General features: G+C 40.1%; 1 protein-coding gene across 5 annotated transcripts in view; it reads right to left on the minus strand.

Annotated features, from left to right (window-relative positions):
• Window positions 1–2218: 2218 nt before the first annotated feature.
• Window positions 2219–26686, minus strand: part of runx1t1 (RUNX1 partner transcriptional co-repressor 1) — a 55453-nt gene continuing 30985 nt past the window's right edge. For 2 of the 5 annotated variants that reach the window (XM_079880164.1, XM_079880168.1), the window contains exons 2-11: window positions 25513–25650; window positions 22962–23203; window positions 21205–21294; window positions 17699–17880; window positions 14932–15182; window positions 13826–13923; window positions 11905–12106; window positions 11601–11669; window positions 7837–8027; window positions 2219–5147 (exon numbers count right to left, since the gene is read on the minus strand). In XM_079880164.1, coding sequence (XP_079736290.1) covers window positions 4869–5147; window positions 7837–8027; window positions 11601–11669; window positions 11905–12106; window positions 13826–13923; window positions 14932–15182; window positions 17699–17880; window positions 21205–21294; window positions 22962–23203; window positions 25513–25650 — 1742 coding nt within the window. In that variant the 3' untranslated portion in view covers window positions 2219–4868. The remainder of the gene's footprint in view (window positions 5148–7836; window positions 8028–11600; window positions 11670–11904; window positions 12107–13825; window positions 13924–14931; window positions 15183–17698; window positions 17881–21204; window positions 21295–22961; window positions 23204–25512; window positions 25651–26686) is intronic. The other 3 variants (XM_079880167.1, XM_079880166.1, XM_079880165.1) reach the window with 3 other exon arrangements.

Genomic DNA, 26686 nt, shown 5'->3' on the forward strand with positions numbered 1-26686 from the left:
GGAATTAAGTGACACTTTAAATACAGACCTTCCACACTAATAGCTTCCCTTCAGAGAGCATTTACTCTTCAGTTCACAAGGCTACTTATGTTGGGGATAGCAGGCATTTCAAACGGCTTTTCAAAGGATAATTTCACTTCAAGCTTTTCTCGGTTCAAGTATACGTACATACCAAAACACAATTTACTCAACCTTTAACAGTACGTCTCTTACTTGCAGTATAGCTTTAGTTTTGGAGACATTTGTTGTAAAAAAAAAAAAAAAAAAAAAAAGGCCATTTAAATTGAGTTTAGAAATGCTTAGAAGTCTTTAATAGGCTTTATGCCCAGCTCCACTACTTCCTGAACTTCAGCCAGCTCCTTTGTTTCCTGTCTGCCATTATTGGACAAACTGATTAATCCAGGTGTGTCTGACCTCAGTAACAATAATCAGACACACCTGGATTAATCAGTTTGTCCAATAATGGCAGACAGGAAACAAAGGAGCTGGCTGAAGTTCAGGAAGTAGTGGAGCTGGGCATAAAGCCAATTCCCACACCTTTTGACCAATAACCATGACTTTTCAAGTCACTCCAAATCATTCTTGGTAAATCATAATTATGATAAAAAGGCAAAATGAAGAGATACTAAGATGTAATTATGAGATAAAATGTAAATGACAAGAAATTATGAGAAAAATTACATAAAAAGTAATAATTATGACAAAAACAATTAGTAAAAAATAAAAAAATAATTTGAATTGAATTCAACAAAATGTTGAAATTATGACAAAAACAATCTTAATTTTGACTTTTCATGTCACAATTATGTTTTACAAAGTTAAAAGTTATATCTTTATTTTGACCTTTCATGTCCTAATTATGATTTACATAACCGTGGGAACCCTAAAAACAAAATCTATGCTTTCATTAGATGTATCTCTATTCTAGTCTCTACTCCTCTGAACAAGCTTGGAACTTCTCATGTTACTGCATCTTTAGGATGAACCACTTTGTGGTATTTCTCATTTTCTAAATTGCTAAATGAATGTAAACGATGCATTCTGTTCTGTAACATGCAACAGGTACAAAGCGCTTTAAACAAAGACAAAAAATAAACCCACAGCCTCCAATGCAGGTATGAACATATTTATTACACAGTAAAGAGTACAACAATACCAGAATCATACTGCAAAGATTCACAGACTGACAGACCATTTACTACAGCCCCCAAAAATGAGAGAATAAAATAAAGAAAACAGATTAAACAAGAAACCACAGTTCTGACATAGTAGACTCAAAAACCCTAGAGTATACTGAAACGGTGTGACGAGAGACCACACCCTCCCAGCCCACCTGTAACCTGTGGTTCATGTTTCCGTTAAGTATTGCACAACAACTTTCATGAGTTTTTTTTTTTCTTTTTTTTTTTCACAATAAAGATTTTCGAAGAACCCTATGACTGCCCGTCCTGAACCCACCCCACCGATTCATTTCACTAAGTTCCACGGTCCCTTTATTATCCCAAAAGTTTTATTAACTTTACAAACTGGAGGAAAAACAAAACAAAACGTAAGAACACCTGGCAAAAAAGGCATGCGCAAATTCACCAGCCGTTACTTTTCGCTCACGTTTGGTGCGAATCCCCCAATAACACGAACCTAAATGACACTGAGCGGCCAAGCGTGTCTCACAACAGAAGACATAAACGGGGAAAAAGAGGGTGCAGGATAAGAGGAGGGCAATTGGAATATATCACATTTCTCATCTTTGACCATTTATTGAATAGTGTATATCAAATGGAGTCGACACATTTTTTTAACTTTGAGCTGACTCAAAGTGATTTGTACGTGTGACAAACTTAAAATGAACATAACATTTTTTTTTTTCGTTTTTTATTTTACGTATTCTATTTATTACGTTTTTTTTTTTTCGTTTTTTTTTTCTCATGAGGTCTGCATTGTTACCAAGTAGTGATATGGTTTGCAGCTATATGAGCTTTTAACTTTGGGTTTAAGTCCTGTTCTCATGTGCCCATTTGGTTTGACTAGACCAGTGTCCGCTCGGCGACTGGTGCTCCTAACGTGCTGTCAGAGGTAGAGTGAGACTTTTTGCCACCGAGGAAAAAAGGTTGTAGCAAAACAGACGTACTAGAGTGGGAAGGAGGAGTTTCTTGATGCTTTGTCCGTGCTTAGTTTATTCAGGTCACCCTGATTGAAGTTACTACACTAAATGTACGTATTTTTCAAAAATAGTACATTAGTGTTTCAAGACAGCTTAGCTGGCAGGTTCTCTGGAGATGTGTACAGGTGTCTTACACCTTTGTTTTTTGGATTATTTAACCGTAGCATGCCGGAGGAGGCCGGGAGTGCATCCAGGGCCAGCCCCTCCTCCAAAGAGGTCAAATGCACAGCGTTTAGCACCATGGTTTGGGGGGGCGTGAAACATCAGAGTGCAGCTAAGTGCTGGTTTAGACCCCTCTTCCTCTTAAGCCATCGGCGAGGTTGTTTCGTTTAGTTTTAGTTTCTCACATGGCTTTTTATCTTGAGCTGAAACACTTAAAGGTTTGGTTATGCGCCGTTCGTGAACGAGAAGAGCTTCGCTTCGGTCGGGCAGGTTGCCTTTTGGGGTGACGTTCTTATGACAAATCCGTTTCGAGGAATGATTCGGAAAGAAAAAGGACGACAATGAAACGGTTGTGAAAACCTAGCCCTGGAGGATCCAGATATGGGATCCACCTTTTCAGTTATTGCTCAATCATTCAGACCGCCTCATCCACACATGAAACCCTCTTTTCTTAGGACCTGCTACATGGTTTTGAGTGGCTCCTCCTCCCTACGATCTGAACAGGGCTGGTCTTGGCTCTGGACAGGGGAGAGTTAAAGGTTTTCGAATGGAAACATTGCTCAATGTGGCTTCCCCTGATAACAAAAATGCATTTAAGTGAGTCTCTTTTGTCATGTTTAAATCTTGGATAAAATCAGGTTTTGGTCCTTCATGTCTGTCTTTGGCTGTCTTCCATGTTAATTCTTTTGTAATACTGTGTATCCTGGTGCTCTGCAGTGTTAAAGCTGTCTGTTTTTCACCTCTGCATTTGGAAAGTTAGTTTCTTAGTGTCTTTTTTGTAATTTTTTTTCTTTTTTGTAGAAAACAAAAACAACATATACCATAGCGTTCAGTATGCATGTGCATGCACTGTCCTTAACTATTCAAAGCAAAATGCTTAGGAAAAAAATGTTAACAAAAGCAGATTGTGATACTTCTGTTTTGTCTTTTTTCCATTTTCTTTTTGCTCTTTTTTCATAATTTTTTTCTCCATTTTTTTAACAAGAAAAGAAAATCACAGATATGTAACGAAGCACTCCAAAGATAACCTATGAAGTGAGGCTCCCTATGAAAAAAAAAAAAAACTGCCAAAAGAAGCATGCCGAGAGAAACCGTGACAGTGCAAATACATTTATGTACGTCCCATGTACAAAAACATTTATGTTAGCATTCCATGTAACATGCTAGTTCTCAGAAAAAACATCTGAATGAGACTGAAGTAGCAGCTCTGAGAGATAGCGTTTGTCTTTCGAGGACAATGGGAAAAGGGTTTTTTTTCTTTAGAGAACTACAAGGGGACTAGCACAAACACATACAAATAGAAAAGCAGCTTGCAAGAAAGAGGGAGAGAGCGAGAGAGACAGAGAAAAAAGAGAAAATATGTTCTTCCTTTTTGCACCTAGAAAGACTAAAAAGTTGTGACCGTGGTTTAAACTATTAATGCGTCGTCACAATTGTCCAGCACATGTACAATAAATAACCATTGGAGACGGCACAGGACACAAGTGTTTAACACAATGAGATCTAGAAGGGCAAAAAGAAGCAGAACGAGGACTGATGGCGAGAGATAGGCAGGACAGGAGAGGGCTCTGGACTGGTTCCAATAGCCAGTGATTTATGGGTTATTTCTCAGCCCTTTTTTTCCCAGCGGCTGTCACAGTGAGGTTCTGACAGTCCTGCTCTGGTGGGCCGATGACTTCACTTCCTGTTTTGGGAGCTGATGGAGTGCATTTGGGATCAGGGCTCAGAGTGCATCCTTCATTACGCCGTGTAGTACTCAACATCCAGCACGGGCCCTCCTCGCCCCTACATTCCTCAGTGAAACAGCTTTTTATTTCTCGAACCATTGACCTGGATATTATCTTGCAGAAGAGGGACGAACATCTGCGTTCCTTCACAATCTGCTGCACATCTGCAGAGTTCAACGCACGAGCCAGAAAAGCCATCCGCCGTCTACTCCACCACGTCCGACACAGATGCCCTTCACGGCATGTTTTTTTCCCCTCAACATTTCGTTGTCTTCTTTACAAGGAACGCTGTCCTAATAATATTCAGAGTCTCTGCTTACATCAGCTATGAAATATTTCCTTGGTTTTTGTTATTTAAAGTGTCTTTTAATGAGGTCAAATAGTTTCATATCCCAGCTACTGGATAAAGAGCTTTGAGAACAGAACGGAGGAGAAAAAAAAAAAAAAAAAACGACAAAAAAACAAAATGAAGAGGAGGTCAAATACACTCATCAAGAGGTCCCAGCTGTCTACTCCATTTGTCTTCTTATTTACAAGAATGCAAGAGAGCCACAACATCAATAAACGACATTACCAGCAGTAATCGATAATAGCTGTAGTAACAATAAAGAACAATGAGAATTTCAAACAAAGAATATCTTTGCGTTCTCTATCATGGCAAGTCAATATGACCCGAAATGGACCTCCTGTGGGTGATCGCCCTAAGTACAGTCTTCTTTCTTTGTTAGTGCGCTAGCTTTAGCATTTTGGAGCGAGCGAGTGAGGCAGGTGAGTCAGTCCCCAGTCTGCTGAGGCTTCAGGAAGGGTCCGCTCGGACTCTAGCGCGGCGTGTTCTCTATGGTGGAGGGCGTGCCGGGTGTGGCCGAGCGGGGAGTGGCGGCGGACGGCGTGTCCGCTGGGCTCCCGGCTCCGCTGCTGGGGGTGGCTGAGGAGCTGACGGTGGCCGGGGTCTCGCTTTGCTGCTGTGCCTGCAGAGTCTGGCCACATACGTGGTGGTGCTTTTCCCAGTCCTTGTGCTGGCAGAAGGAACCGCAGTAACGCGCCGTGTTGCAGCCGCTGCAGGTCTCGCTCGCCTTGCGCCCACAATTCCAGCAGCTCTGCATGGGAAAAGAGGGTAGGTTGAAGGGAGGTTTAAACTTAGTGCTGGGCGGTTTGACCAAAAATGTATATTTATAAAATGTATAGTATATATATATATTTTAAGCATGACTGGGTGTTAACCACAGTTTCTACTAATTGAGAGAGGAAATACTGCATTAGATTGACTTAGAATGCCCTATTATACTGTCATGAGTGAATATTGTAGAAAACAATTCACACTAGTATTAAAGGGATAGTTCACTTTGAAATTAAATTTTGGTATGTTTTAGCTTACCTGAAGAGCATCCAAGATGTAGGTGTCTTTTTTTCCGCAGTAGTTTCAATTTTGATATTTTTAGGTCAAACCGTTCTTGTCTGACAGTCATATCATGCAGGTCTATGGTCACTGTCTCAAAGAGCATGCACAGAGTCCAAATTAAAACAATTCCCCATCGTCCAAATTAAACAATTCCCCATCGTAAGTACACATTGATGGCCTAAGACACGAAACGAGCGGTTTGTGTGAGAAAACAAACAGTATTTATATCGTTTTTACCTCTTATAACACCACCACGTCCAAGTGATCTGAGGGCGCGGGCGCTTCCTGCTGTGTGACGTGTGCGCAGACTGGTGCATAGATATATATACACTAGATTTCGCATTAAAGACATTCGTTCCAATGAACTGCCGTAGCCAAGGCGACATCTAGTGTATCTATGCACCAGTCTGCGCACACGACACACACCAGGATGCGCTCACGCCCTCAGATCACTTGGACGTGGTGGTGTTATAAGACGTAAAAACGATATAAATACTGTTCGTTTTCTCACACAAACCGCTCGTTTCGTGTCTTAGGCCATCAATGTGTACTTACGATGGGGAATTGTTTAATTTGGACGATGGGGAATTGTTTTAATTTGGACTCTGTGCATGCTCTTTGAGACAGTGACCATAGACCTGCATGATATGACTGTCAGACAAGAACGGTTTGACCTAAAAATATCAAAATTGAAACTACTGCGGAAAAAAAAGACACCTACATCTTGGATGCCCTTCAGGTAAGCTAAAACATACCAAAATTTAATTTCAAAGTGAACTATCCCTTTAATACAGGTTTGCAAGGCTCCACCAAATGATGCTGTTTACAAAGAGGTGCAAAGAGGAGGCGCTTTAGGAGCGGCAGAAATAACGGTTTCCCTGGTAACGGCTGTACACAAAGCAGCGCAGCACTCATAAACGCTGCTTTATCAGGAAAGATAAAGTAAGATTAAATGAAAATAACATCGAAACTTTTCTAAAGACAGTCAGTTCCCTTCAAAGATACATTTATATAAAAACACCCACGCCGCGTTTTGACTTTGAAACGTTGAGTGCTCATGTTTATTCAATGATGTCAAAGCCTTTTGGAAAATCTATTTGTGGCGGGCAGTGTTGATATTGTGAACCAATGTATGGGAAACACTGTAATATAATTTGACAGCTATTAATTATAGTTTAACCTATCCATCTTCACCGTCACACATAGTAACACATACAGCTGTGCATCACCACAGTGCAAAAGTGAACACACCCCAAAGGGACCCTCTCGCGTCGCGCTGCGCTCCGAACGTTGTTTAAGCGACATACACTGGTATTGCGGTATATGAAAAATTCATATCACAACAAAAATAAACACCGATATTTGGTATGAACCGGTATACCGCTCAGCACTATTTAAACTGTAATATATTCAAAAAATGATATTTCTTTCCATGGGTATTATCCCAATTAGGAAATAATAGATGCACAGACCTTTGAGAAAAGTGAGCGAAAGTCTCGGCTCATTAGCAGCAAACATTTCCCATTTGAATTTAAGTGTAAATAGAGAATTCTGCTTTATTTTTCTTTGGATCTCCCTGCTTTGAAAACATTTGAAAATAATGAGCTAGCTGGGGAAAAAAACCCAGTCATTTTACCCAGTTCCACATGGCGCTATGTGAGGACACATTTGTAACAGGTTAACTACAAAACGCTCAAAGATCACACAGAAACTCAGGTTACCACTGTGGCCTCGTTGTGTTTGTCTCCGGGCCAAATAAGAGCAATTATCACAAAGTCTCGAATGTGTCCCAGAGACGAGAAGCCCGAGTTATAAACGGCTACCGACGCAATCCTCCGGAGAGACGTGCATAAACATGGCTCGTGCAATTAAACTCAGATGCGTGCCGCCTTTCTCTGCTAACTGATTAAACGAGCCGTACCCCCGCTGTGCACAGACACTCGGCGCTCCCTTCCCAATTTCCCGCATCCAAATCAGTACCACCTTAACTGTCCACATGTTTCATTTAGTGGAGGAAACGCACCGCTCTGCCTGAGGTGATAAATGCAATGTTATATTCCTCGGCTCTGCGTGACACCAGCCTGCATGAGGAATTATCTGGGACACACTTTTCTCTTCCCCCTGTGCTTTTCATATGATATCTATGTTTCCCTACAGATTTCCATACTAAGGAGATCAAATGTAAGTCATGGAAATAAAACAACCCAACCAGGTAAATCAGGCATGTACAAATCATATAAAATATAAGAAAATCCCCTAGATAATATCTAATGCAAAATTTAATAAATTATGGAATATATTACCATGCCAATGAATCATTGTGCAGTATGTGAATGCTGCAGCTGTTCGCTAATATAATAATGTGCGGTAGGCGTACAAGCTGTTACCTCACTAGAGTCCTCCTGCTGGTTGATGACTGACAGCGCGTCCTCCGCCGCTTGCCTCTTGGCCTCGGCCACCGTGCGCTCCATCTTGGCTCGCTCTGTGCTGATCATCTCGTGTGCCTTGCGCTCAGCTTCTGACACAGCTTTCTGCAGCTCAGACATAGCCTGCCTCTTCACCTCATTCACAGCCTCTTCTGAAAGAAAGAGCACAGTGCTTTACAGTGTCCATAGCACAGCAACAGAAACCCCAAAATTGTGTAGAGCGAATAACCGATGAATGGATCACATATAATCTGCAGCTCTGCTATCTGCAGAAAATCTGACAAACTTATGTGGTGACAATAAAATTAAATGTTTTTTATTGAAGTCGAATATTATTTTAAATGTCTTAATCAACCTGTCTACATTGTGTTACATCAAGTACATTTTAAGTGTCAGACTAAGTAGAAATAGCTCATTAAGTTAACAACTGCACATGTTGAACTGTTGACATCTCACAGCTAAAGGTTATACCTTCTAAAATACTTGAGGTGTAACAATATATTGTGTCACAATATATCACAATACAAAAATGCAACAATATGTATCGTGGATAGTGACAATCTGTATCTAGTGTCACCATTGTCCCGTGCATTGGGTTAACAACATCAAGTCCAAGCCTATTCATTTCCACCCTCCAATTTAATACCAAATTTAGCATTTTAATCAACAGTACATTTTTTGTTAACCTTTTACCATACTTCTTAAAGTGTCGCAATAATATTCATGACATGAGGGTATCGTTACACCCCTATAAAATACACTTACCTAAAAATTCTAATTAATAGATACAAATTCTAATTTCAAAACAATAGTATCTGACATTTTGTATTCATTCAAAGTAACTCAGCTAATTAGTGTCCATTTTGAAAACTATTTTTACGTTGTTTAATTGATCCTATTGGTTTGTTTTGTTCAAAAGCAGCTGAGAGATTAATCTGGGGATTAATTAGAAACATCAATTTTTATTTGAATGTGCTCAGATGACTTTCTGTGTTTGCTGAATACAAATAAACAAGAATGGAATGCTTTTGTTTAGCCTCAAACCAAAGACTCTACTGTAGTGCACAAGACAGATTACAGGTAATCCTTGATATTTTTCCCTATGAAGTATAAATGTATTTCCTTGAACTCGCACTTTATCTCTACTTTTACATTGTTATCCCATTAACCGTAAATACTTCTGGCAGGAAAACTCATCTCAAGAGCAGACTAGGGATTTTTTGTGTTTGTTTGTTTTCATTGTTCAAGGCTGCAGCCTGACTAATTGCATATGCAAATCGGGCAATTTATATTTAAATTATGCATTTCAATTGCGCCCCCAAAGGACCATGCAGATCAGGATATGGCACTGTGTGAGAAAAGGGTTTGAATATTCATCACCTACTGTACACAGTCTTTCTAAAGAAAAAAGCATTCACCTCTTACGTTTGTCAAGACCGCTTTAAGGCAGTTCTGACTCTTAACTCTTAAAGGGTTTGTTCTTGAGGGTGAGTAAATCATAGGGTAATTAAACATTTTTGGTGAACTATCCCTCTAAGCAAGCGAGTTTCACGGCCCCTAGAATTTTTTGTTGTATGACAAGCGATATTTCAAAAGAAAGAAAGAACAGACCCTCTGCTTTTAAAAAAAAAAAAAAGAAAAGAAAATTAACGCTTGAAAAATCCCAAAACACACCCATTACTCATTATGAGAATAGGGACAACCCTTTTAGACCATGCGCCTGGCGCGCCGACCATTTTTCCCGTCGTTAAACTAGCAAAAGTGGATTCGGACACGCCCTAAGTGAACTTGCGCCGTGCGCTTAAGACCATGCGCTTAGATCGTTAAAATAGGGCCCCACGTCTGGATCGGATTAAGAACGATGATCAAAACATAGATGGTATTGATTGCTTCCATCAACACCTCCAAAGCTTCACAGTCCTATACCTCGTCCTGGGTCGACATTTCATTCGGTAACATTAGGCAGTTTTGATTTATATGCTGTTTAATGTTGATGATTGCTTTATTTATTTTTTACATATGCATCTGCTTACATATGCTATTGCTTGTTTCTGCTTCTTCTTCACATGTCTTTTGATCTGAAGATTCTGTACTCTTTCAGAAGATGTCTAATAGTGCCCCCAACAGTGAAAACACGGAAAGCCGTACATTTTCGTCAATGGCGGGGAAGCGGTGTCTAATAAATGGCGGGAAATCCCGTCAATGGCGGGGAAAGAGTTAAAAACTGTTAGCTTGTGTAACCATCACTAGAGGCATACAATAGCTTAGAAAAATACTATTCTTAAGGAGTTTTAATAGACTAAACTGTCATGCCAGTCTCTTGTTTTGCAGAAATGGATGGCTGTGGTTAAGCAGACCCCAGTCTTAAATATGAAGGATTATAGAGCCAGGGACATTTTCATCAAGACTGGACTGAATTGTAAAACCATGGTGGTTTGGTGCACAGAGTCGTCCTCTTGATGGGCTGAGGTCACGGAAAATGCACCACATTCCCTGATATGTTTTACTGCATCTATACTTCACTATTCAGATGGAATTTCAATCTGCGGTGATTTGTTTAGGGTGTTACTACGGCCGTTGTGTTTCAAAGGCAGTGTGTTAGCTGAAATGAGCAGTCTTAGAGCGTCTTTTGTAACGTCATTTTCATGGCAAAGTTTGTTTGCTTTTATAAAGCCTTTGGTAAGACCACACAGTGAAGACAAACTGCTTCAGCAGATGCGTCTGTCGTGTATTAGAGAGCCGAAGCCAAGGTAAACAATCTGCTATTACAGAACCCATCACTTGTCATATTTCACACAGATCAACTGCTCTTTAAACAAAGCCTTTTAATATCTTTATCCTTCTTTTAACCAGCTCCTCTGCTGTGATAAAACAGAGAGCCGTGGAAAGCTGAGAGCCTGTTGCACAGCTAATGGCAAGAGTGCTGAAGTGCTGTAAAGGCTGGGAGCACTTATGTGTCCTGTTCAGCCAGAGCAATAAAAGAGCTTTATGATCTGACATCACTGTTGGAATGTGTAGAGGTGCTTCCAGTGAAAGCCAATCACTGAACTGCCCAACACACGACTCAGGGACATCACAGGAGTCAAACAAAATGCCACAAAAACAGACAGACATTTCAAAATGCACTCTAGAGCTCCAAGACCTTCTTCTGAACATTTTTGTTAATGTTGGTTTTAAATGCATGATGACAAAACCTTTTCATTTTTAATAAAATGCTATTTTTTAATAGAATATATATTTTGTTTCTATATTTATTGACACCACAAGTGTGCATGAAATGAAAACAATTATATGTGTATTTTCAAAAGCATTAAAATAATTTAATCTGTCAAAAACATATTAATTAATTTATTATATTTTATTTATCATTTTATTCACTTATTTATAAATGTAGGTTAATTTATTGTCCTTTTTTTATTTGTGCATTACTATTTTTATGATTTTGTCTAGAGCTTAAACTGCAATCATATGTACCTCATTTGTTGTGCATTAAATTTCCCCCCTGATTTTTTCCCCCTGAGTTTGGCGTGAAATCCACCAGGTTCCTACCTGACTGCAGTTCTGCATACAGATAACTAACTGACTGACTGATTGAATTTCAGAGAGCTTTTAAATCACAGACAGGCTTTGAAAGAGCTCTGTGTGAATAATTTAGCTTTGATTTTCCACCTGTGCTTATGAGTATGTGTACATGTTTAAAAAAGTGACAAAGACAGCATGCTAACCGGCTTTCTTCCAGATTTCTTCAGGTACATATCCAGACACTGGCCTGTGAAGGAGCTCCCTATGGATATCTGTAAAAGAGAAAACAAAGGACACTTCATTTACAATGAACTCAATAGACAGCAATTTTTCCCAGTCAAAATAACAGATAAATTACCATATTGTCATCAAGACAATTGGTAAATCAACTGTAAATCTGTTCTTTTTTAAGGTAAAACATATCAAATAGATGTAGGAAATTGGACGTGATGCTTTCTGGGTGATACAGACGTCTCAGACACACATCTTGTGCTGAATATGTGTTACCTAAAGCATTGCTTTCTTGGCTGGCGGGGCTCTGCTGTCGGGACTGACTGCTGCTGGTGCTGCTGGTCTTCTTAAGGTCTTCAGCATCACTGTAACGACGGATCCAGTAGTTGAGCTCCTCCCGGTCGGCCTCCTGACACCTCCGCAACACCGTCAGCGAGCGACGTGTCTTCTCCACCATATCCATGATGCAGTTCAGGAGCTGTCGGGGAGATACAGGCAGAGTGTTACCAACACAACATCATCTCTAAATAGAATTGACCAAATTTAGATATAAAAATATAATGTTAAAAGGCTTACATTGAACACTGACTCACACATCTTTATGTTTGAAGCCATTAAAACACTGACACCAAGCACTGAGAAAAAGTTAAAGGAGAACCCCGGTCAATTTTAACATTGAGCTCATTTTTTTGTACATTTGGAGTGCTGTCAATACAGAGAACAACGACAAAAATCGGTGTTGCCTACACCGTGTTATCCTCTTTTTAAAATTTGCACCCTGTTGACTTAAATGGGGCAAGTTTTAAACCTGCTTTTAGCCTCTTAACATCCTTGATGTGTCATTACAAGTGCACAGGTCATGTGAGTGATTCCTTCAGAGTGAACACGGGTGAATCTGACTGCAGTAGATGTGAAAGATATTAATAAAAGTGATGTTATTTCAGCCAGCGCACATACCTGTATTTACATCCTGTTTTCGGTCAAAGTCCATAGTAATCGATTGTCGAGTTCACGCGCATTGGTTTAGTACCTATGATCATGCGCGTGAACTCGACAATCGACAATCGATTTCAATTTCCATTGAAGTCAACAGGGTGCAAATTTTAAAAAGAGGATAACACGGTGTAGGCAACACCAATTTTTGTCGTTGTTCTCTGTATTGACAGCACTCCAAATGTACAAAAAATGAGCTCAATGTTAAAAATGACCGGAGTTCTCCTTTAATGCTCGGTGTGTTTGCTCTTTTTTTTCTTTTTTTTACTTTTTTTTAGCTCAGGAGACATTACAACTTAAAAAGTTAGTTTACCAATATTTTTTTATTTTGTCATTAATTACTCATCCTCATGTTGATTCAAACCCGTAAGACTCTTGTTCAACTTCAGGAACACTAATGAAGATCTTTTTGATGAAATCTGAGATTTTTCTGTCCCTCCATTGACAGCTACGCAGCTACCACTTTGACGCTTCAAAAAGTTCATAAAGAGATTGTAAAACTAATTTTAGCTCGGTTTAGTCCAAATTTTCTGAAGAGAGACAATCGCTTTATATGATGAAGATATATGTGGGAATCGGAAGCTCAAGCATGTTCGCTTGACGTGTGAGAACCAATGAGGTTCATTCTCGTGTTACGCAGCACGTTTGAGCTTCTGCAAGAACCAATAAGGTTTGTTTTCACGCGTCAAGCAGGTTCGGTTGAGCTTCTGTTAATGTTCACTGATCAATGTTTATGTGAATAAAAGCCTCAATTAAATATGTTCATCATATAAAGTGATCGAGTCTCTTCAGAAAATTTGGTCTAAACCGCTCGGTTGATATGGATTAGTTTTAATATCTCTTTATGAACTTTTTTAAGCGTCAAAGTGGTAGTTGTGTAGCTGTAAAACTCTTTAGACACAAACAAGCAATTGTTCACAAAATTTTGATCTTGGAATAACTTAAAAAAGTTTGCATTCATGTTAAACCAGACTTCAGGATCTTGCTCGTTTTGTGAAAGATATGAGAAACAGAAGAATCACCATTTGAGCTCAACATAATCTCATTGCTGTCTAGAAGCAAGAGAGATAAGCTTTTGTGATGAAGCAAAAACAAAACAAAACAAACAAACATGCAAAACACAGAAATGACTAGCAAACACACTTCTCATGTTCTCTCATTCTCACACACATACACTTTGGATAGTAATAAAAAATGTTATTACTTTTCTTACATGGTCAAGGTGCTTCCACTCTTCTGCCCATTCTCTGTCTGTGAGCCTGTGATCTATGACTTCCTCCTGGCGTGTGCTGCCGTGCATCCCTGACACAGAACGAGAGAAAGAGAGAGAGCGAGTGTTAAACGTGTTACTATTTGGGCCTTGGTTTTCCATTTCTCTTGCTTGCCCTCAGCGGCATGTCGTGCCCGTCTGTTTCACAGCCATAGCTCACCCGCTTCCTGACATCCTCCATCGCTCACACACTCTTCATTCCTCACATGCTCTCATCCCTCACTCCGCTCTCCCGTGCTGCCTGCAGGCACGCTCTCTCCCTCTCTCCACACCGCACCAGAGCTGCCAGGCTCATGCATATCTTGTGCATATATCACCGGCTAACATGCTTGAGTATTTTTAGCACATTTAAACTTGATATGGCGAGTTGGCTTTATGTGAACCTCAAATCATTTTTAAAAGAGTTTATGTTCCTGATCCAACTGAGCCTCGCCTGGTTTAACTTCTAAGAGTCTGAGCGGCATGCAAGTGGACTTTTGAGGATTTGAGGCATTGGCAAACTCAGCCTAGGAGAATAGGGCTCATATTGTTTATATTGTCAATTAATTTGAGAAATTTATTTTAAATAATAAATGCACATTTTCTTATTTTCTCAAATGGAAATATATATATATATATATAAATATATATATATAATATATATGCCTTGCCTTGCCTTGATATATATATATGGTTTGTAAATTATCATTATATTATTATTGTTACTTTGTATTTAATTTACAGTTTAATAAGCACATTTTCCTAAAAAAAAAAGTCCTTTTATCCGTGACTTTCTATATTTTTGGGGTCTATTAAAGACCATAAACTGAATTTGAGCCTCATTTTATTTGAAACTTGTTTTTTACCCTAAAATTTATAGGGCTCTCACATGAAAATGGAATATTTTATTCATAAAGTTTGAGGATTGGAGGCAATGGTGACAGCAGCCGTGGAGAAGGTGGCTTAAATTGCATGTCTCAAGCTCTATCAATCTTTCACAGCACAGTAACGCTCTTATTAATGACTGTCCCCAGATGCTGCTGTAATCTGCCCTCTCTTACCCAGAGGCCGAGGGCGGTCGCGGAGCTCGCGGTGGTTGGGGTGGCGGTAGGAATCTCTGTAGTGGTGTGCGATGGCCATGTCGTCCAGACGGTAGTGCTGTGGAGGGGGCGGGGTGGGGTGTGGCAGGCCGTTGGGCGGGTAGGACAGCCCGTTGGAGGGGCTGAAACGCTGGCCGGGACTGATAGTGCAGGGCCTCTTGTTGGGGTGCTCGGGATGGAGCGGCTCCCGCTCAAAGCCGTTCTCTTTGGTTCTGGAATAAGAAGGAAGATTCCAGAGTGAGGAACAGGAAAGAAGTAGAAGTGTTGCACTGACGTTATACTAATGTAGAAGTGTTGCACTGACGTTATACTAATGTAGAAGTGTTGCACTGATGTTGGATGGATGGATGGACAGATGGACAGATAGATAGATAGATAGACAGACAGACAGAGACCTTTTCTTTCCTCTTCTACACAACTGGTTGTCTTTCCATGTCAGGGACAATGTTGACTCACTAGTTTGTTTTTGTTTTTACCACTCCAACGAGACAGACACTGTCTGACTTTGAGACGTCTTCTGAGGACAGTGTGTTCCTTCATGTAATGTACTTTCCTATGATGTTAGTCGAGGGAGAATGTGAAACTGCTCCTGAGGCATTAAGAGTCTGTCATCTAATAATGTGCTAAGTAGAAAAGCAGCCACTATGCCTCCGTTGAGCACTTTGTTGTCTGTAAAAGGAGGTCTTGACAGAGCACATGAGGACCATAAGAGATGTGCACTTACAGGACTCACTCAGCGCACCTAAACCCTGGTGCTTTCACATTGCTCTGCCCTTCACTTTCATGTGTCACGGGTCCAGGTGTTCGCAGATGCTGGTACTCGTGTGAGTCACAGTGCGTGTGTGTGTGTGTGTCGTGAGGCGGTCGTCCCTCGGTTACCTCTGAAAGAGACTGAATTTCCTAATGAGCTGCTTTTATGAGCTGCTAATGTGCATCCATCACCGTCCATATGCTCCTCAAAGCAACCTCTCTCCTCCACCCACACCTCCAAAACACAGCTGCATTTATTTTACCCCAGTCTCATACATTTTATTACCAATTCTAATTCTATCCATTCTTCATGAACTTGTGTCTCTGATTCAGGTACTGAATGTGATTTTCATGTGATTCTCCATCTTGTTTTTTTTTTTACCATCTACAAACGATGTATTTTTGGATCTCTTTTTTCATTTATTTTATATATATATATATATATATATATATATATATATTTTTTTTTTTATCAAACAAATGAAGCATTGGTGAGCAAAAGGGACTTCTTTAAAAAAAAATCTTACCGACCCACAACTTTCTTTTTTTTTACGGTAGTGTATTCTAGTAAGATAGCCCTTGGGTTTAAGCATTTTAAAATCCAAGTTGATGACACTCTTTTGTGGATCACTGAAAGCTGTGAACTGAATTTGAACCTCATTTTGAAAACACCATTTTATTTCTTTTCAAATATATAGGGGTCGTGCAGCACAATGGAATATTTTATTCAAATAAGTCTGCGTGCTAAGACTGCATTGTGGGATGCGCTCCTCTCCGTAGCTGTAGTTTCCTGATTCCTTTGATATTAATCAGACTGAAGTGACCGTATATTGTACTCCGTGATTAAGGACAGCATAGCTCCCTTTCAAATTCCAATATTGCTTTTCTCTCTCTTGCACCTCCTCATTCTGAGCGTGGAGAGTCGAGTCGAGCCGAGCCGAGCTAAGCAGAAACAGAAGCGCTTAGCCAGCCGTATCTGAGCTGAGTCTCATCTGTATGTGTTATCAGCCATGTCCCTAGGCTCACCTAGCCATACATTAGAGCTCACACAAAAATGCAGGTATTACATTAAAAAAAAGATAGAGGGAAAGAGAAAAAGAGAGCTGTATATTCTTTTCTAATATCCACAGGGACCTGAGCTGATATGTATTCATATAAGATAGCATATTAAAAAAGTATCTTCACTTAAAAGTGGAAATAATTCTGAGCTCCTGGAAGTGAAGTGAACTGATACATACATTTTTTTTTTCTTTTCTCTCAGTCCACAGACTGTAGATTTGCTTTACAGTGCTAATTCTCACTCATGTCCATCTCAACAGGAAGTCTCCAAAGAATCTACCTGCATTCTCCAGATGTGTCTGGTTTCTCAAGGTTCTGCTCCATTTAAGGACGAGGATCCAAATGACGCATGACAATATAGACACTCATAACCTCCTGCAACATTTCTACATCTCTCCAGCTGTTTTACAAGCATGTATTCCTAGTCTATATAGTTAGGTGCCTAAAGTCCACTCACTACCAAACATTTATCAATAACTTTAAAAAAGATTTTAAATACTATGAGCTCTAAGAAAGTAAGAAAAGGCCCACTGACCTGAGGCCAACGTGAGAAAGCTTGCATTGTCATTACTACTTACTTTCATTGATTGTGTGTTTTTATTCCTTGCAAACTGAAATATTTGGTTTTGTGTGATAAATTGAACATTATGTTTGTGAATTCTGATTTCAATTCTGACAGAAAACTGTCAGAATGACTTCTGTTAGCCTTGGAAATATCAATTAGTTTGTTGTAAATTTTCTGTCTTTTGATAAAGAATAATAGAAATTATTTTTTTCTATAACTGTGTAAATCATAGAAAATTATAAATTGTATTTTTGTCTCAAAGCAAATAAAATTGTATGTTTCTTAAAACATAGTGTGACTGGCTAAATACCAACAAAACTACAAGACTGATTGATGATTTACAGTTCAGCTCACCTGTCAGGCGTTCTTCTCTTGCCATTCTCATTGACATCCATCAAGAGTTCAGAAGAGTCGACGGGTGATGTGGTGCTTGTGTCCAGCAGGAGCTGCTCATGTTGGGCGAGATACTGAGCCGGGTTCTGCTTGGCCAGCCGTGCACAGTGCACCAACTCCCTCTGCAGTAGCGGCAGGTTGGCCTGTAGGGGGAGATAGTGGTCAGGTTGTGCTGAGCAGATGTGACACTATGAAGCTGTCCACAGCCAGAGGCTCTAAACACCGTTTTTTGTTTACTCATTATTATCATTACAGGTACATTCTTCCAAAATAAAGACACTCTCGCGCCGTTTCGAGCAGCACTCTATTGTGACCTGAAACATGCATTAGTGCCCTGGGCCTTCGATATGAGCAATAATGGTCAACATAGAAAGTGACATCTTCAAAGCAGATGGTTTGGAGGTGGGGGGTGGGGGGGTGGGGGGCAACGTTTGCTTTCTTTCGGTCTCATTTCCTCTGCATCTCCGTCATGATTACTAGCTGGCTTGGCTTTCTCCGAAAGCACTCGGAGGCCTCGCCACTTCAAAGACACACGGAGGAGCATTTTCACGGCAGATGAAAGGTTTTTGTGAATCCCCATCCAGCAACAGTTGGACTATTGCAGCATCTAAACAGCACAAGGTGTTAGTTGGAGGATGATGTCTATTTTCTTTCTTTCTTTCTTTCTTTCTCTTTGGCCTGTGACTCTGATCTAAGACTATAATCAAACATATTTTCAGCTCTGGGATATTTTTCAGTGCTCTCTCACAGTGTGCCTTTTCAGTGATGTAATGGCTAAAATTAGGAGTAGTGCGTTGATTGAGTATTGAATGAAGCACAATGAAAGCATAGACTTTAAAGGAAGCATGGCAAAAAAATTAGCCGTTGGTAATGATACAGATAAAATCATGATACAGGTAAATAAATAAAAGTTATTTTGATTCATTTTAATTATGATAATGATTGGGATTGTTTATAAAGGACCTCTTGGTTGCCAGCTGTATGAGGTAATGGTCTGTTAGTAGTTTATGGTGATAATTACCAGAGGCAGTGAAATTGCTTTGACCTTAAATGACCTTAGACTTTTATTAAATGGAGGTCCTCATAGTTAGTGGCAGTTCACATATAGCAGGTGCTCACGGAGTGCTTAATGTACACTGTAAAAAAAGAAAAATTCTTACTCAATATTTTCCCCTTGCTTTCCAGTATGAATATATACACATTCTTATATCAAGATACATTTGCTTGAGGAGCAAAATGACAAAAGTTATAAAGTTTTCTGATTTTTAAAAAATCTAAATGAAGTGATTTTATGCTTAAAAATAGTAATACAAAAATTGTCTTCCATTAGAATTTGTTTTTTTTTAAATCCCATTTGCAGATTTTTTTTAAGTATAAACTAAAGTATAAATTCTAAAGACCTAATATCATTTATATTTTAAAGAAAGTTAAGATATTTAACAAGACAAAATAGCGAGGAAGAAAATCATTTTTGCAGTGTATTTCCAGCCAACGAATGAGAAAAGCTTATTCATCAGAAAACGTTAATGCAACAGTCTAATTTTCGTTGAGTGCAACTCTATATAAAAAGCATTTTGGATAATGACGGTAAAAACTATTTTATCATCATGTATTTTTTATAAAACAATCCTGTAGCTTTATAAGCACGCGATGATTTGACGTTTGCTCCGATTCTGTCTGAGTGTGTTCTCCAGCTCCTGTGTGGTCCATTAGCACACAGCTATTTGGAAACCAGCATATCAAACACAAGCCACAAAGCAGTTTGCCGTGTATATGTAATCCTCACTTCCTCTGCACTGATAGCATGTGGTGAAGCGCCGACTATGTCACGCTGAGTACGTCTCTGAGCAATGAGGCACAGAGCCGCAGAGGAACACGTGTGCTTACAGGCTTTATGGAGACTGCTGAACGAAACAACGGCTAAATATTACAAATTTATCTGATGAGGAATCCATTTGGAGAAATCATAAACAAAAGCCATCAGCACAAAGGCCGTCAGCTGGCGTCAAATTCGGATTATATCATTAGCGTGATGCACGCTGCCCTTCCTGTAAACACTTCCCCGCAAAACCCAACTCTGACGGGAGGGTCGCTAGACAACATTAGCCTAATGAAAAAATGCTGCTAATGCACATTGTTGCAGCTGCGCTTCTGCACGCTTATAAAAGCCCCTGTTCCCACAGCCATATGGTATTTGTCATTAAAGGCTCCTTTGAGGAAAACCACTAAAATTAGACGAGAGGGAGAGAGGGAGCGAGGAAAAAAAACACAAGTTGCATCTTTGATACCACCCCTCCTGACTGGATGATACAGTAACCATATGGTGTGGAGTTGTGTGAGAGCGAACGAGTCAGGGAAGTGTCACTGTATGCTTCTCTGCATCCGTCAGCGACCGGCGCAACCCCTAATGGGACCAATTTCTGCACGACAGAGCCAGCCAGGACAAGCAGTGGACAAGATGAAATGCCTTCGAACCGCACGCCGCGAGAACAGAGGCCGCATCAAACCGACGGACCCCTTTCCATCATCATCTAATGGAGTAAACAACACAGATTTGATGCATCTCCACTGGTCGCTTATTTTATTATTATGGAAAGGAAGAGGGAGGAAAGCAGAGCGCGAGAGAAAGATGGGAGGAACAGGGGGAGGGGGTGAAGGTTAGACAAAGAGGGAGGGGAACGGGTAGGTTGGTGCGTAATAGCTGTCACTTACTAGCAGATGAAAACGAATGGCGAACGATTGAGGGTGGATGGATACAGCAGTCACCATATGGATCAAAGCTCATGAGAATTTAATCTCTATCAAGCGCTGATGTCTATTTGCTACATATGTCATAAATTAACAAATTATACATTCGCTCCGCAGGCTACAATCACTTTAATCTCGAACATGATAATGCGATACAAAAATGTGTCATGTGTAATTCAAATACTTCCCTTAGTCGAAAGAATAATACGCAGAGTGTTTATTTGAATGGTTCGTGTTAAGTGCTCCAACATAAACAGGCCCAGAGACACATTTAACTGTAATGAAATAAGGGCCGTAGTGACAAATGGGCGGCAGAGAGGGCAAAGGTTGATATTCTCCCAGACAACAGATCGTCTTACTGTGGTAATGGTTTCAGATGTGCCCTGCCCTACGAAACTCAGCGTGTGAGAAAAGCGACAGTCGAACAAGGGCGTCAATCGACACGTATGAATAAATAGAGACATTGTGTCCCGTATGGTGCTGTTACACTGAGTAATGTGAGTTCACATCATGTATTTCCAAAGAGAAATTAAAAAATAGGTCCCAGTGACCAAGAAACCTGATGCCTCTTTGCTCATGAGGAAATCATGTATCCATTCAGGCCATTTAAAAGGGATGAAGTGAGGGATGAAAAAAAAAAAAACCAAGAGCAGGGAGAATTATGTACATCTGTGCCTCAGTTGTTTAAATGTTTTCCAGATTGCTTGCTTGTGCAATACCTTCAGAAATGGGATGACAAAAGGTCGGAGTGGGAAGTTGGTCGCTTCTTGCAGTTTGGAGTGGAATTCCTCAATGGTTAGAGTGGAGTTCTGCAGGGAGAGAGGAAAAAAGACGGTGCACGCATGAATACATGTGGAAAACATTATGTGATAATATTACTTATTGGAGGCAAAACTATATCCTGCTGAAGATTGAATGATTTGAAGACTGTAATGGGAGGCATATGGATGGCTGTGGTGAAAGGCCTCATATGGGGAAGTTTGATCTGGTGGCTTTTACATGTGCACGCGCTGACCGCATCATCATTGCATCAACAAACACAAATACGTAGGCATACACAACTACAGATGCAGTATTACACCATGCAGCTTGCTCTGCGAGATAAAACATGGCATAAACATCATAACACACACAGAAGATATGCAGCTTTAAAAAAACGTCTCTTGTTCCCTACCGAACTGAGATGTATCTTATCCCTGTTAACCATTGGCAGTGTAAAAAAAGAAAAAGAGAAATGACTAATTTCTATCCCTCCTGCTCTCTGCTCTATCATCTTTTAACAGACTGATAGGACTGATAGGACACCATTTTCAATTTTCTAGACGTTATTTCCAAGAGAGGTAGATGGGTAGCAGAGCGGGGAGTCATACATTTGAGAAAAATACACAGGCTTTTTTTTTTTTTCTCCCCTCTTTTCCCAGACCTGAATTTTGTTACATTAAGCTTACATCTGTTCGGCCAGATTGCAGCGGCCTGTTTTGACAGCCAGAAAGCCTCCTGAGCTTTTCTCCAGCATCGGCGGCGCTAATTAAGTGTGTCACTCTTTTCAATAAGGCAGAGTGGGGAGCGAATTAAAAAGAGCCATGGAAGCCAAGGGGACACAAGGAAGCCTCTGCGTGTAGACACAGCGAAAAATAAACAAATGCCCGCCGAAAAAAAGAGCTTTCCTTTGGAATGGCTAATTAAAGCAGCCCTCCTCTAGTACAGGCAGCTATTTCACCATTGTTTAGTCCATAACTACATATTAATGAAAGAAATGCTGTGGCACAGCTTATGGTGCACATCTAGTCAAGTGGATATTTTTTTTCCTCACAGTTATGTTGCTATCCTTAGCAACAGATGTGTTTCATTTGATTTATCTCTGTTGGACAAGCCTTTATTTCCTATGATGAAAGGCAAATAAGACTTGGTGGCATAACCTTTTTGGTGACAAAAAAGCAAAACAAATAATTTTCGACTGTCCGTGAACTTTTCAGGAGACACAATGATCACTAGTAACCGTTTTATTTCTTAAAGACTTTTTGTCGCAATATACACAATACACTGTTGAAAATCCTCATTAATTAAGGTCATGATGAAATGGAAGTAGTGGCAGATCTTTTCTTTTATTGTGACGTACATCCAAGTGTAATGGCTTATTGGAAAAAATAAAATTAGGGCACAGATCAATTCATAAGTAGTTGATTGAGTTTTGAGATGTGGGCATTGCACTCATAAACAGAGGCAGATGAACATGAGCTTGCAGGGGCAGAGTTTAAGCAAAATACATCCCAAATACATGATTGGCATACATCACCACAGAAATGCCGTTTCACTGTAAGATCGAGTTTTATCTTTTTGATTAAAAATAAAAAATAAAACAAATTCATGGATGAATCATTAACAGTAAGATCAATAACATGCATTTACGCAATAGACTGGGTGAATTTTAATTTCATGCCGACTTTAGCCAACGAGTATGTGATTTCAGACTTACCACAAGTCCTAACACCAGCGTACGCACTCGTTCTCCAATCTCAGGTGAGATGTCATTGCCAAACTGCTGCAGTGTCGTGAGAAAGCGCTTAAGCTTGCTGAGCTGCCTTGCGCCACAGGCCGGCGGCAGCTGTTGATTGGCCAGTGAGGATGAAGATGACGATGAAGGCCCATTGCTGAAGCCATTGGGTGGAGATGGAGCTCCGTTCAGTGCAGTGGGAGAGTGACTGGTGCCATTCGTTACTGAAAAACAGAAACATATTATTTCCACATGCCACAAAGAGATCGTTGGCATTTATTTTTAACCAAAGCGTATTGAATGATCTAGACCCAAAAGATTCATATTAAACACTGCCAGGAACATTCCTCAAAAAGAAGCTGCAAGAGGATCCTTTGTCAAAAATGACATTGGCGGATGAACGCCTGTGACTGACGGTGCTTGAATGAGGCTCTTGTGACAGTGGAACATTTGTTTTGAATCAGCCACGGCAGCTTTGAGAAGGAAGCAGTGCGTTCTTGCTTCCATACATCAGACATATTAAGTCCAGAGGAGGAGAAGACATGTGGTCGAGTGCCCCCCGTGCCACGATGAGAAACATACGCGGCGGAGGGATGCAGCTTGGAATCAACGTCTCTCTAATGAGATTAGGCTGCGTGATAGCCTCGTTTGCCTGGCCTCCTTCCAACAGAACAGAAACGAGATACTTGAGCTGCATCTGGTAACAATTACATGGAGGGGAAATCAAAGCGCTTGCTTTGTTAAACCTTCAGAATGTATAATTAGAGTCTGCCTTTAAAAAGGCTCCGGATTGCTTCAGACCCGGCTTGCTTTTTGTCTCTTTTTTTCATAAGCGCTAATTGCAGAGTCCAACTGATCTGTTTTTAGGGATGTAACATCAGAGAGAGGAATGTGTTACTGCTGTTGACGGCACACCACTGCTCAATTACACTGACATGGTGCTGGGAGGCTGCGGCACGGACGGCTTTGATAGTGAGCCACTCCAGCGCTCCCCTGAGCTGCCATGTGTGATGCTCTTTGTGGCATCAGCCAGCGGGCAGATGCAAAAATCTGCAGGTCAGAAGACGACGGGAACTTATGTCAGCTGTAATAAGGAGAGTGCAAAACTACATATTCTTTAAAAGATTATATGAATGGCTAGTCAACAAGTTGGCCTTAAAGGGGTGGTTCAGGATTTTCGACATCGGACCTCATTTTCAAGTGAGCCTGGTTGTTATTCATCAGTGGAGACAGTTTTCAAAAAAATTAATCCAGTCCTTACTTTTGGATAGTTCGCCTATGCTAGGCTAGCGCGAGTCAACGGTGCACGTTAGCCTGCCATTAAAAACAGTGTTACCCACTCCACAGTACACCAAAAGCAAATAAATTATAACGCCAGATTATCGATGTAAATGTCTATTGAGAGAATAATGTTAGAAATCAAAGTACTCTTGTATCTCAATTATCTGCGGCAGGTAATACACTCGCGTGATTGTTATGTGGACCGGCTCTCTCGGTTTCCTAGGTAACCAAATATAACTCCACCGCTGCTGTAGACTGCTTATAAATACAGGGAACAAATTGTAACTAATGCAATGTGATGAAAGGGTAGTTTGATTTCTAACATTATTCTCTCAACAGACATTTACATCGATAGTCTGGCGTTATAATTTATTTGCTTTTGTGGCACTGTGGAGTGGGTAAAACTGTTTTTAATGGCAGGCTAACGTGCACCGTTGACTCGCGCTAGCCTAGCATAGACGAACTATCCAAAAGTAAGGACTGGATGAATTTTTTTGAAAACTGTCTCCACTGATGAATAACAACCAGGCTCACTTGAAAATGAGGTCCGATGTCGAAAATCCTGAACCACCCCTTTAAAGCCTTGTATAATTTTACCACTTTACTTTTGAAATCTTTGTTCTGTGTTCTGTTTTTCTTGTTTCTGCATTTGTTTTGTTTTATCATTTTTTTTTCTACTTTTTTGTAACATTGAGCATTAGAAAGGAGTTACATAACTAAAACATATTATCAGTAGTAGATGCATTAATAAGGACGATTTAAGTTGTCTTTCCACTATCTCTGACATTTGTGTATGATTATCGCATTTACAGAGTAATATTTCAGAGCAAAATATTGGAAATTCTCACCTCACACTCAAAGTTTTGATTAGAATACATTACGTCCAATCAAGTAGTTGCATATGGTCTAACTGTAAAAGTAGTGCTGTCAACTAATTTATGCACCCAAAGCACAAATCAAGATATGACAGAATTCCAAAGCTCCCGTACTTCTCTTCATTGGACACAAACCCAACTTATTTATTGACTGAGTTGCTGTAAGAGCATCTCCTTTAAACCAACTAGTCAACAATTCTGACATATCGCAAATTGTAAAATGTTGGAAGATGAAAATGGAAGTCCAAATATCATTATTTTAAAATGAAATAATGCATCTATATAAACGCCCGTTTTTTTAGTGCTCATGAAGTAATTGTTCAAAATAAGTACCTACAGTATTCAAGAGAGTATGCGATTCTGGACGCAATACTCACATGCAGTTGGGGTGAAGGAGCTGGTCCTGGGAGCTCCCTGTGTGGTGGGGGGAGGAGGCATGGTGGGCGGAGTTAACCTGGACTGTGTTTTCACATCAGCAGGTGAGTCGGGCATGGTGGAGCGCTTCTCAGTACGATCTGCAAAAGAAAAAGTGGAACAGTTCTTGTGAGACCTCAATGATATCCCAACAGCTGCCTCTCCACAGCACCTGAGCTCCTGTAAGATATACACACATAGCTACATACACGATACACGCCTTTAGAGAGTTCATAGATAGTAACACCAGTCAAATTCCAGCTGTCATCGCCATTTCCCTAATGATCAAAGACACCGGCAATACTCTCATTAAAACGTTTCAGAAATCTGGAGGAACCCCACAGAGATCTACAGCATCAACAGACATGTAATGTCTAAAGTACCCTGTTCTTCCAGATTAAAAAGTCAGTCAACCCATTCTACACTCGACTATGGTTAAGAATAATAGAAATAAGTATATTTTGCACTGTATATTTGCTTGCATGTGCAAAACTCACAGTCACAATGCTCAGGTGTTATCATGTGTTGCGATGTGGTTACTAGGGTTTGTGAGTGGTTTCTAGATCATTGCTAGGTGGTTCAACTTCAATTTATTTTGTGTCAGTTAGTTGCCAAGGCATCCAAAAATAAAAATTCTGACTGCTTAGAAAAATAATAGCATGCCTCAATAAACCACATCATTTGCAGTATCATTCATGTCTTTAAGAATTTGAACAAATCCATAGCTCTGAGTATGCTCATAGCTCCTTAAAATGTGAATTTTATAGGAGCTTTTGCACCGAAGGAACCTTTTCATAGTTACTATAACTATTTGCGGAAGTACTCACTTTTTGGTGTGTTCGCACTGGAAATGGGAACAACTTTAGCTATAGGAACTCCTTTTTGGGGGACTAAATTAGCTCCTACTTAAGAGTAGGGTCTAACCCAGCACAATAGGAACTACCAGTGACGTAAGTCTGCGTTGATTGGACGAACGCACACGAAACACCAACACACAGTTTATAGTCTTATTTACTTCACGAACATGGAAAACAGTGATAGATGGACCAACGCCGAAGTCCAGTGACTTCTAAACCCTTAAGCTGAGGATATCCAACGCGACTTTGAAGGGACCAAGCAAAACATGATTATGTTTTA

Source organism: Squalius cephalus (genome assembly GCF_949319135.1).
Source record: "Squalius cephalus genome assembly, chromosome: 8".
In the NCBI taxonomy this organism is placed as follows: Eukaryota; Metazoa; Chordata; class Actinopteri; order Cypriniformes; family Leuciscidae; genus Squalius; species Squalius cephalus.